This window comes from Chaetodon trifascialis, chromosome 17, assembly GCF_039877785.1.
Source record: "Chaetodon trifascialis isolate fChaTrf1 chromosome 17, fChaTrf1.hap1, whole genome shotgun sequence".
Lineage (NCBI taxonomy): Eukaryota > Metazoa > Chordata > Actinopteri > Chaetodontiformes > Chaetodontidae > Chaetodon > Chaetodon trifascialis.
The window spans coordinates 12158492-12171469 of record NC_092072.1 but is presented as its reverse complement, the minus strand read 5'-3'; the positions used below and the strand labels follow the sequence as shown (position 1 = coordinate 12171469).

General features: G+C 40.9%; 1 protein-coding gene across 4 annotated transcripts in view; it reads right to left on the bottom strand.

Moving 5' to 3' along the window:
* Positions 1-2818: 2818 nt before the first annotated feature.
* runx1t1 (RUNX1 partner transcriptional co-repressor 1) overlaps positions 2819-12978 on the bottom strand; it is a 57510-nt gene continuing 47350 nt past the window's right edge. The window contains exons 6-11 of one of the 4 annotated variants that reach the window (XM_070984354.1): positions 11890-12152; positions 11074-11162; positions 10154-10349; positions 9307-9375; positions 6093-6325; positions 2819-5044 (exon numbers count right to left, since the gene is read on the bottom strand). In XM_070984354.1, coding sequence (XP_070840455.1) covers positions 4724-5044; positions 6093-6325; positions 9307-9375; positions 10154-10349; positions 11074-11162; positions 11890-12152 — 1171 coding nt within the window. In that variant the 3' untranslated portion in view covers positions 2819-4723. Of the gene's footprint in view, positions 5045-6092; positions 6326-9306; positions 9376-10153; positions 10350-11064; positions 11163-11889; positions 12153-12978 lie in introns of all 4 variants that reach the window. The other 3 variants (XM_070984353.1, XM_070984355.1, XM_070984356.1) reach the window with 3 other exon arrangements.

The following is a 12978-nucleotide window of genomic DNA, read 5'->3' as shown; positions in this document are numbered from 1 at the left end:
CATTAAACTCACTGTATGTTGGCGTATGTTGACTCTTATGTCACACTTGGATCTGTTCACATGCTGGCTTGTCTTTGTCTTTATGGAGCAACAGCTTCTTCAGTTTTTTACTAAAACTTAACCAACCTGCATCACGGTGTTTTCACTGTGGTGGATAATGCCTCGTCTGACTTTGTGCTATTGAAGTATATATCTAGCTTATGCAGGATGTTGAAAAGGTGCTCCCATTATTTTAGTATTGCACTTCCATGAAATTGCGAGACTCCCCAGAGACCAGAGAATGGGAAAAAGCGAGGCTCACTTTTAGTTTCTAGTATGGATCAAGCTTAAAAAAATGCTGACTGCTAGATCCTACATTTCCCATAATACAACTTGTTGGCATCTCTTATTAGACAACAGCCCTCTCAAATGCCTAAAGTTTGTAACAAAGGCTTTGTGTAAAAAAAGTCCAAGCTGTGATATTCAGGGTTGAGACATCATCAGGGTTATTTTTCCCTCCAATGCCACTGAAGACATAAACAAGCTTTCTCAGGCTGATTAGCGCCCCTTGTGGTACGTTAACTGAACTTCACCTATAAAATCAGTGGAGTGTCCCTTTAAGTTTGCACATGCTGGTATATATCTGGATAGTGCTCATCTCAGATGCTGCTGTGATGAAAGAACACAGGTCTCAGAGGCAGGTATTAACATATTTATTACACCGTTAAGAGAACAACAATACCAGAATTATACTGCAAAGTTTCACAGACTGACAGACCATAGTTTACAGCCCAAAAAAGATTTTTTTTTAAAAAAGAAACAAAAAGAAAAAAAAATCAACAAGAAACCACAGTTCTGACATAGTAGACTGGAAAGCTCTCTAGAGGACACTGACCCTAGGCGATGGAGAGACCGCCCAGTGTCAGCCTACCACTAACCTGTGGTTTTCATGTCTCAATTAAGTATTGCACAACAACTTCAAATCATTTGAGCTCTTTTTTTCCACAATAAATTTTCTCAAGAGAACGCCAAAAAAAGAAAACAAACAAAAAAAAGACCACCCTCCCACCCCTGAAGTTCAACTCACTCCCACAGATTAATGCTACGGGCTTCGCTGTTCACTGCTGGCCCCACACGTTTCCCCAATGTTTCATGATAAGTAGGAAATTTAAATAACATTTCCCCCTATTGTGAAAAACAGGCATGCCTAAATTCATAGCCTTAAGTTTTTTTTTTTTTTTTTTTATTGTTTTTCTTGAAGATTTGACAAGCTTTGCCTTTTGTATATTCCCCCTTTTTAAATTTACCCCCGCTGACAAGTCGACAAGCACTTCAGCATGTCTTCACAACAGAGAAGAGGAGAAAAAGGTGGAGGGGAAACAGGAGAGAAAAAAGAGCGAGAGAGAAACAACATTTTCTATCTGTGACCTTAGCTCGTGTCGTCGAGATAGGAATCGACAACACTTTTCTTTAAAATTAGCACAATTTTTAAAATCTGTTCAAACAATTCAAACTCTTGATGTACTCTAGAAACGCCACAGGCATAAAGGAACATAACAAAAGTTTTTTTTTTTCTCATTTCTATTCATTTATGTTTCATTTATTTATGAGGTCTGCATTGTTACCAAGTAGTGATATGGTTTTGCAGCTGTATGAGCTTCGACTTTGGGTTTTTTATTTTTCCTGTTCTCTTGTGCCCATTTGGTTTAGACTAGACCAGTATCAGCGCCGCGACTGATGCTCTTATCGTGCTGTAAGAGGTAGAGTGAGACTTGTTTGCCACCGAGGAATTTGTAGCAAAACACACATAGAGGAGGGAAGAAAGAAAAAATAGAGCTTCTCAAAGAATCATCAAGCGATAATGTTTGTCTTGTTTTTTTTTTTCTCCTTGCTTTTTTTTAAACCCAGGTTCTGCCCTGATAATGATGAACACACGTTATTTATTGTATACTTTCAAATACACTAGTGTTAGAACAGCTTGGCTGTTTCTTCACAGCTTCTGAGGAGTCGCTAGTAGGGTGTCAGACACCTTTTTGGATTGTTTAACCCTTAAGAGTCAAGGATGCAGGTGTGTGTTTTATTTAGACAAGAAGGGAGAGATGAGGGAGTACAGAGGGAGCAAACAGCCCAGAACCTTGAAGGGCCTCCACTTGTTCCTTGAGGTCAGAATTTGTAACGCGCTTCTGTGTAGCACCAAGGTGTTTGGGGTGAAGAGCCTTTGTGTGCGTCAGGGTAAGTGCTCTCTTACTGCGAATGAGAGATTTGTTTGATTTACACTGAAGGTTTACAACAACAGAGCTGTGACTGATTATCTATCCCAACAGCAAAAATGACATACTTTGATTTAAATTAACGTAAAACAACGGCATTGGTGTGAAAGCCCAGTCTCACATTCACCTCTTCGAGAATAAAGAACTTAACTGCTTAAAGCTGAAATGGGCACTTCATCTGACATTTGTGTAATGAGAAAACGTACAAGCAAGGTCAAAAAACGCCTTCAAAATTTTCTTCAAAGAAGTCGTCAGTGTTCATGTCACATTAGTTATTATTGCTCCAGTTAAAATGTAACATCGCCATGAATTGTTTGTTATGTTCACACCTTCTCATTTCACAATGTAAGATGAGCGCCGTCGGTTTCCAGAAACGATTAAAGTAAATGAATTTTATGACACACTGACGTCGGTTTTCGTTTCATGAATGTGTGAACAAAACCTCTAGAAATAAATAACCAAATATTTGTGTGAACAAACCTCTTTTGAAAATCGTTTAAATAAGGATTTTGGTCCTTGGTGTCAGTCTTTGGCTGTTTTTGGTGTTTTTTTGTTTATCTCTTGTGTTAATACTGTGTGTTACCTGGTGCTTTGCTGTGTTAAAGCTGTCAATCGGAGTCTACACCTCTGCATTTGGAAAGTTAGTTTGTTAGAATATTTTTTTTTTGTATTTCTTTTTTTAGTTTTTTTTGTGTTGTTTTTCAGTTTTTCTAAAAAATAACAAATATTTAACAAACGTTCAGTAATGTGCATGCACTGTCTGTAACTATTTGAAAAAAAAAAAATGCTATGGCCGCTTTCGTTAGCATGTTGAGAAGAAAAAGAAGAAAAAAAAAAGTTGGTTTGGTGATTTTACATTTTTCCAACTCCCCCATCCCAAAGAATGTAAAAACAGATAATGCTATCACTACATACAAAATGGTTGATGAATTATGGCTCTATACCGACAACACAAGTATGCTGAAAAGAAGCATGCCGAAATAACCTCTGTGACAGTGCAAATACATTTATGTATGTCCCTTGTACAAAACATTTAGGTTAGCATTCCGCGCAACATGCTAGTTCTCAGAAAAGATCTGGGTCGGACTCAAGTAGCAGCTCTGAGATATAGCTTGTGTCTTTTCTTGAGGACAAAGGGAAATAAAACTTATAGAACTACCAGGGATCTACCACTTACACACTGAATAGAAAAGCAGCTTGGAAAAAAGATAACACTTCTTTTTTTTTCATCTCTTTTTGCACCAGCTAGAGAGAGTTATGAAGGACTTAGAGTTGTGACTGGTTAAAGTACTATGCATTGTCACAATTGTCCAACACATACAATAAATAACCATTGGTGACACCACAGGACAGAAGTCTTAAACACCATGACATCTACAGAAAAAGAATCAGAACATGGAGAAAGATGAAAATGTTTTTCAGGGTTGAGACAGGAGGGGAGTGTCTGGAGTGCAGAATGAGCTTCTTTCTGAGTTCTGTAAATTTTTAGCTCTGAGTGGCCCAGCGGCCGCTGTCGTGGCAATTTGACAGTCTCACTGGTGGGATGATGACTTCACTTCCTGTTTGAGAGCTTTGTAGAATTGAAGTCAGTACATCCTCCACATGTGCAGTGGGCAAAGTTTTGTATCTTGTCCAAGAATTCTTCCTTTTACATCCTTCAGGGAGACAGATTTGTATTTCCCAGCCCACTGACCTGGATATTATTACAAGTGAGAGGGAAATAACATTGGTCGAACAGCTGGCTCTGCTTGCAATCTGCTGCACATCTGCCCATTTCATGGCGGTCTGTGGGCCAGAGATTCAGTCCATCCCTCTCCTCTCTCCAGGCAGCAAACTTGTTTATCTATCCGTCCGTCTGTGTGTCTTTTCGGGTATTTAAATCTAATATCTTTCTTTACAAAGAATATTGGTGACGTCAGTTGTTCTGCTAGCTGGATATGTTCCCTTGGTATGCTGTTTGGTGGAATGAGGTTGACTAGTCTTATGTCCCAGGTACAGGAAGGAAATAAGCATCAATTCAAGGATGGAAAATAAAAGCATTTAAAAAAAAGGGGAGGTCAGATATACTTGTCTCAAGTTCACGGCTATCTCTGCTCAGTCTCTTAATATTTACAGGAGAAAATAAGATAAGCTACAATGACAACAACATTAACAACAACAGGCACGACGACAAACAGACAACAAGAATAGCAAGTGTAACGATAAAAGGATGTCGATATTTAAATTCATTCATTCAAAACAAAGAATATCTTTGCGTTTCCTTAAAGTCATGGCAAGTCAATATGACCTGATTATGGACCTCCTCCTCCTTCTATGACTATGCTGCAAGACAGACAGAAGCACTGCCATCTCTTTCTGTTAGCCACATTAGCTTAGTATCTTTGCAAGGCAATGTAGACAGTCATGCTGTTGTGGGGTCGAGGGCTGGCTGTTAAGCCCCGGAGGTATTTGCCTCCATCCTCTGTGTGAGTCTCTTAGCGCGGTGTGCCATCCAGGGCAGAGGAGGATGGGGTGCTGGGGGTGGAGGAGCGAGGGGTAGCAGCAGGCGGGGTAGCAGCCGGACTCCCAGTTCCGCTGCTCGGGGTGCAGGCGGAGGAGCTGATGGGAGCAGGGGTCTCTGACCCTGGTACGCTTCCCTGCTGCTGGCTGGCCTGCTGCTGCTGGGCCTGGAGGGTCTGACCGCAGACATGATGGTGCTTCTCCCAGTCCTTATGCTGGCAGAAGGAGCCGCAGTAGCGCGCTGTGTTGCAGCCGCTGCATGTCTCACTGGCTTTGCGGCCACAGTTCCAGCAGCTCTGACAGACAGATAGAGACAAAGTTAACTAACACAAAAAATAATCAACCTGTTCGCAGGTCTCTTACAGATGCACAAGGTATTTGACAATCTGGGAATGAGAGTGCCCTGAAAAACTACAGCAGAAGGAAGTACAATCAAGACAACTGGTCAGTTCATTCAAAATACTGAGAAAAACTGCCTCATGAAACAGAGAACTAGTGAACATGACGTGAAGATTAGCAACAGTTATCAGAGCACCAGTCTACACATAAACAGAACTAGCCTCTGCTTTTACAACACTTAAGCTTAAAACAAACCACAGACAGATCAAAAACCCATCTACGATTACGCTTAGGGCCTCTTATATATCTCAGAAACCGCAGGGAGAGCATGTCAGGGCGGCTGCATATCCACAGGAAACAGGAGAACAAGGTTACAAACTGCTTCTGAAAGTTCTCCTCTGGGGCGCCTCTCTCTCATAAACATCACTCCTGCAATTAATGACAGATGTGAGCCATATTTCCCTCTCACTTAACTGATTAAACGCCAAGGTCTCCAATGGTGATTAGCAAATGAAAGCTCCTTCCCTTATTTCCTCTCAGCTGAATTGATAACACCTTTCTAAACATGCTAGCTGCTCTGTCGGAAAAATAAAGAGGAAGGAGGAAAGCGAGGTTAATACATACTTGAGTGACCTTGCTTTGCTGTATTTTACTCCCCGTCCCACTATCTCCTGACTATAAAACGACTTCTATAAGCAGGACCACTTTTAAAGTCGCAAATAATCAGCAACCTCTTTTGATATTTGAAAGATAACGTACAATGATTTGCTTTTGTGCTCCACTGCACTGATAAAATACAATAGGAACTTCTTTTTAAGAGAGGATCCTATCATCTGTGCCATTTGGGAGTCACTAGAACAGCTGGCAACAAAAGTATAGTCTAAGTGACAACAAAGACAGATGCAATACCATAACTATCACAAAAGAGGAGGGCGATATCAGCTTCCGTGATGTGTTTGATAGATTGATAGTTTGATGTTCTGGATTGTCTGTGCACGTTCTTACCTCACTGGAGTCCTCCTGTTGGTTGATTATGGAGAGAGCGTCCTCGGCCGCCTGCCGCTTGGCCTCGGCTACCGTGCGCTCCATCTTGGCCCGCTCGCTGCTGATCATCTCGTGAGCCTTGCGCTCGGCCTCTGACACGGCCTTCTGTAGCTCTGACATGGCCTGTCGCTTCACCTCATTCACCGCCTCTTCTGGAAAGAGTGTGGAGACAGAGGAAGTCAAGCCTCCCGTACCTGCAATATAATGTGTATTATATCATCCTGTATACCTTAAGAAATCACAGACATCTTTACTTTGTCTATAACAGTTACTAGTTCTGAATATAAATGTCTTTCACACAAAGCAAGGTTTAACTTAGCATAAAAACAAATCTGATTTCATTGTGGGATCTCTTATGTAGAGTTGTGTACATGAGAGTAAGCATGCTGTATAAAGTTAGACTCTTTAAAATGCATTCAAATCTGAAGTGGCATTTAAAAACTGTCTGCCAAACGAAAAACAATAACTTCAGACACAACTAAAAATTCAATGGCAGTGGTTTCTAAAATTGGAATTAATGGTAAAAGCTGTTTCATCTGCTTAATCTGTATCACATCTGCTTCAGAAACCGTAACCATGGAACTGATTTTCACTCATTTAAATGTGAGACAAAGATCAGAGGAAAAACATTCTTTGTAGATCTGAGATGATGAGTGGCCATGGTGGAATGCAACTACGTACATTTACTCAAATACTGTTCTTAAGCACAAATTTGAGGGACTGCAACTTTATACTTCTACTCCGCAACAATTTTTCATACCTTTCATGTCCAGTGAAAATCGTGTGTCTCCACATGTGCTGATTGTGAACGTGAATATTTCTGATAAACTCGAGGATGAAGTGTTCCTTTATGGGTGGAGGAAATTCTCCAACTTCTTAAGCTTAATAAACTATTCAAAAACCCTTTTGGATGAGCTGGAAAATGAATTGTCACATAGCTGAAACCAGGCTCAAGAATACATGACTTTTTAGAGATACACATACGACGATTTCACAGAATATGATATGATTAAACTACCCAACAGCATATAAAGTAGCTAAAGTTAATGATATAATGGTAAAATGACTACTTTTACTTTTACTTTAAGGGCATTTTGCTAATAATACTTGACTACTTTTACTTAAGTAAGGTTTCAAATGCAGTACTTTTACTTGTAATGGAGTATTTTCATAGTGCGGTATTAGTACTTTGAAAGGATCTGAATACTTAATCCACCACTGCACCACCATGCATCGATTGCTTTCATTTAATTATTAAGGCATTCAGGAAGTAATATTTAGCAACCAATCATTTTTGTGTACCCTTATCTAATTACTACATTCTTATGCAACTGTGGCACGTAATCAGTTACAGTAGATCCTCTAATGCATCAGTGTGTGGTGTCTTAATTTAAAAAGTTGAAACGATCTCATTTGAAGATGAGCAAACAATTTTTTTTTTTCTTTTTAATGTGAAAAATATCCTCGAGACAACAGCATGAGCCAATTAATCCCAGGTAATCACTCAGAAAACCTGCTTTAACTGGAGCAACGTGTTATTTCATACTTGTTTTGTGGAATGAATAACCTTGCCGCATGGGTGTTAAGTGGTGGAATTCCAACTAAACGTCAAAGCAAAAGGAGGGCTTTTTGTTTGCTCCCATCAAGCCTGTAACTTGACTAATTGTGTATGCAAATCAGGCAATTTATATTTAAATTATGCATTTCCATTGTGATCCCAGAGGCCCATGTGGCGAGGGGAAGTGGGAAACCGGTAGGACACTGTGCAAGGTGCTTGAATATTTATCGCCAACTGTAAACATTTTGCCCATTTCAAACAGATGTATTCACCGCTACACTCCATTGTGTTAAAATCCTATTTTGCAAGTCTCCCTGGGTCATATTTAGATGAGTCTCTCTTCAGCCAGAATATATGCAACTGAAGTGAAAAGGATGCCGGTAATACTGAGAAGAATGCAGAGAGAATGAAAAACAGTGGGCACCATTTATCCTACGGACAAACAATAGATACAGCTTTACGTCTGACAAATATGCGCCACTGTTCTTCATTCCCTTTGTACACATTACATGTATTACAAATGTAAAATCTGTTTGCAGTATCAGACAGAATGTGTGCTTTTATAAAGACAGAGACGTTTTCTCTTCATCGCGATTTAGCTGCATTTTTAAACCAGGGTGGTTTTGTATTTAACCTACTGTGCTGCCTGAAGTCATGGAAATTGCCCTGGTGCCGTGTGATACATGCCTTGTGCATGGAATCATGATTACACACCAAATGCCTTAGATGGAAGATCGATCAAAGCTGGTGAGGGGAGGAGAGTACTGGAGAGCAGGCTGAGTCCCGATGGTGATACTCAATTCAATTTAAATGCATATTACTTGTTCTGAGTATCTCACACATCATGCTTGGTCAAGCAAGGGAACAATTTCTTTTCTCCAAGGGGTTTAAAAAGCAGATATACTGTATCACTGACGGTGAATACAAAGTGGATTCCTCCAGCATTGAACCCTCAGCGGAAAATACTTTTAGTTTTTCAAGACGAGCGATAATGGTGATTGCAGCTGCGCTCATGAGTTTAGAGGATGCTGTTTGTGTCCTCTAAAAATTTAATGGCAACTAATGAAAACTGTTAAAGCAACAAATTAGTTTCAATACTCGATCTTATCTGGCTCTACAAATCCAGTTTCGTTTATTAGAATAGCTGCAATGTCTGTCGCTAAGGGGATTACAGTGCCAAAAGCAAAAAGATACCAAGTCTTACTACTGTACTTTTAACAGCTGAGCCACTGGACCAGCTATAAAAGGTACTTATGTCCCTTATTTGACTGGCGCAGTAAAATCGTTTTATGACCTGACATCATAGTTGGAGTGTGCAGAGTGTTGTGGTAAAACTCTTATTTTTTAACTTCCTACTGTATCAAATATAAATGATTTTCTAAGAGCACCCTGACACATTAATTCAAGTCTAGCAGGGGAAGAAGTTGCAGACAGCAGACTGCGCTGGGATAAGAGGGGGGAATAGGGTTTAAAGGAGCACCTCTCATCCACTTCCAGCCCTGAGTCATCTGGGTGAAAAAGATGGCCTTGATTTTCACAGAGCAAAATGTCTTAAAAACTGCAGAGAGAGATAAAGACAAAAAGAGAGAAAGTGTGTGCATGTGTGATCGGGCTCACCAGCTTTCTTCCAGATCTCTTCAGGGACGTAGCCAGACACAGGCCGGTGCAGCAGCTCCCTGTGAATTTCTGCAGAGACATAAAAACACACAGCCAAGGTAATGAGAGATCAGCTGATGTTTTGCATGATATAGAACAAAAGATTATAGAACAAATCAGCGTGTTGTAGAAACCTGCTGGTTACTCCTTTTTTTTCCGCCAAAAGGCATTAAAGAAATAAAGTGAAGCATTCTTTTTTTTTTTTGTCACTGCTGCAAAAAATAGCCAGATGTAACAGGACTCAGGTTTCAAGGGACAGGAATATGTATAACTAACTAACATTGCATTGGCATATTTCTAATCATGATAGTATAGATGATATGGCCTTGTGGCATCATTTACAAACATAACAGCGGAGGGCCTGGACTTGAGCCCTGGGGAACTCCACATTCAATATCAAGCTATCAAGCTTTGGACATAAAAGTGCTGAAGAAAATAAAAAATAAATCCCATCACTTTCATGTAGGATGCAAATCTAATCTAATAACAATTAACTATAGAGTCTGGATTTAGGCTTCTTTAATAGTCGCTTAAGGACAGATTGCAAGGAAGTGTTTATATTAGTTAGATCATAAAAAATATGGTGGGACAAGGATCGATAGCATAAACACAAAGAGATACCAGTGGAGGCATATTGTCTTTCAATAAAAACATCACTAAGAGGCCTTGAAATGGAAGTATTGACATAACTCATTAAACTTCCTGGAACATGGCTTGAAGCAGCCTTGTAAACATACCTATATTAATTGCTTTGCCACCACAGTTTGCCCTTTAATACCTCTTATACATGTACAGTGTGATCCCCCACCTGATGTTGCATTTTCCTGTGCTGCCGGGCTCTGCTGTCTTGACTGTCCACTAGCGGCGCCCTTCTTCAGCTCTTCAGCGTCGCTGTATCGTCGGATCCAGTAGTTGAGCTCCTCACGGTCGGCCTCCTGGCATCGCCGCAGTACTGTCAGTGAGCGCCTTGTCTTCTCCACCATGTCCATGATACAGTTCAACAGCTGGGGGTGACAGGGAGTGGGCAAGGCGCTGAGTTTACACATAGACAATGATGGACTAATTTAAATTCAGAAATGGTGCAGTGACGGAGGGTGGGAGTCTAAATTAAAGGCGACATCTGTCATGTTATTGTAGTCAGTGCATCATTATTGTGTTCATCTGCATCGTGGAGTTTGGTGGCGAAACATGGGTGAGAAACACTTTCACCCTTGAAATGTTGATCAGGTTTGTCACACCTCACATCTTAATCACTTCAGTCAATAATACATTACTTGACTGGTTGACTAAACTTTCACTGCATACTAACGTCAGTGAGGTGAAACACAAATGTCATGTAGTTTGAACTCACAGAAACCTATGAACTACAGGTTTAAGAGGACTAAATTACTGAAGGTGAGCATGGGAACAATAATCTATCAGCATTTACACTGTATGTTTGTTAAATTGCATGCAAACATATGTACATGCATGCATACACATACACATCTCTGTATGGAAAATAGCTTGACTGTTCTTGATATGCATGTCATGCCAAACCTTTCCTACAACCATTTTTTCAAATAGTACACAAACACGTAAAGGTCACTCTTGTTTTGCATAAAGAAGACTTACAGCACAGTGTGATTTATAACAATTTAATATAACTGAAATGAGGACTTAGCTAGACTTACTTACAGAGACAGAACTGTAAAGTATAGTAATAAAAAATGTTATTACTTTTCTTACATGGTCAAGGTGCTTCCACTCCTCAGCCCACTCTCTGTCTGTCAGCCTGTGGTCAATCACTTCCTCCTGCCTGGTCCCTGTATGCATACCTGTAAGAAAGACAGACAGACAGACAGACAGACAGACAGACAGACAGACAGACAGACAGACAGACAGACAAAAAAGATAAATAAATGGCACGTCAGTATGACACAGAGGATCAGTAACCATACTCCATCACTCTCCCTTTGATTTATCCTTTATTTGGTCCCCGGTTGAAACTCTCTCTCCATCCATTTTCTTTCTCCTCCTCCCTCACTCCCCCTTTTCTTTGCTGTCTCCATATCTCTCTCCCACCCTGAGGGCAGGACTCAAATGTATGAGCTTCCAGTCCAATAAACATCCATCACAAGGCGAGACATGGTAAATGTCTCTCCTATTTTTAGAACTGAGCCAAAGTCGTCATTACAGCTTCATCAAGGCTCGGTCTACGCAGAAAAATGTCTCTAATATGACGATGCTGTGTCTAAATGTGCTTATGTTGTGCACCCATACATCTCACAGTGCATTACTTCAGTCAGCTGTCAGGTTGCAGTGGCCTCTGCTCTCTGAGGCAGCAGGATGATCTTGTGGTCTGAGGGACTTTTAACTGTTGACCTTCGTATAGAAAATCCTTTATTGCTTTATCCTTTATTAACCCTGTTTTATGTTAGTACTAGTAAAAAGCTTTGCCTTATGTCGTGGTGGATCGGTTTGTGTCTCAAAATCTAAATGTATGGATACAGACATGCACATACATCACTTATATACGCCCTCCATCCTCCCCCATGTCCTCACCAATAGACCTGGCTCTCTCCCGGATCTCCCGATGATTGGAGGCAGGGTGTCTGTAGGTGTCACGGTAGTGATGGGCGATGGCCATGTCATCCAGCCTGTAGTGCTGTGGAGGGAGTGGGCCCGGGTGGGGCAGGCCGTTGGGTTGATAGGAGAGCCCATTGGATGGGCTGAAGCGCTGGGCGGGGCTTATGGTGCAGGGCCGCTTGCTCGGGTGAACATCTGGGTGCAGGGCACCATCTCGCTCGAAGCCATTCTCTTTGGTTCTGAGTGCAGAAAGAAAGAAGAGACATACTTTGATCTTTTTGTTTTGTTTTCTTTGTTTTCTTCCAGCAGTTGAGACAATTTCATTTGCTTTTAATGAAAGAATCCTAATAGAAGTGACGACATTCGGAGCATACAGAATTATTTCAACCTGCTGGCAACAGTTTTAACTTGTTCCAAGTAAAATAAGATCGAGTGTGAGACAAAATAAGGTTGAAATGTGTGCTGTTGTTACCAGACTTGCACACATTCTTGTTGCAGTGAAAGCCTGGCAAATAATAAAAGACCTCTTCAGGCACAGTGGCTCAGCAGAAAAGGAAAGGGAAGTAACAGAGGGAGAGAGGAGAGGACACAGGCACAAATCAGCATCATGGTGATATCACACCTACTTTGTAAAACTGTCTGATTCCAAATTTTGTTTGTTACTGTTGTCTCACACAAAAGCCAAACTTGAAACATATCATCACAACAACTGTTCCACCACATTGTGCTGCAGTAAAGGCTTGAGCTGACCTGCTAACAGACTAACAGACTGCAGTAAAAGGCTGTTTTTCCAAGAATCACCCAGGAATTCTTCCATTGAAAACACATCCATTCATACGCACGCACGCACACACACACTCACACACACGAACATGTGCGCTCCCACAAATTACAGACACACACATACGTACTCGCTCAAGTAGCTTCCAGGGGATCAGGTGGATTTTTGTTAGCCTGCTTCCAAAGATTAATGTGGCCAGGTGTGTTTGTGTGTGCGCACCCTTGCACATGTGTGTCTGTGTGTGTGTTCTCAGCTTTGTCAGTTCACAGTTAAATCTCGCCAAC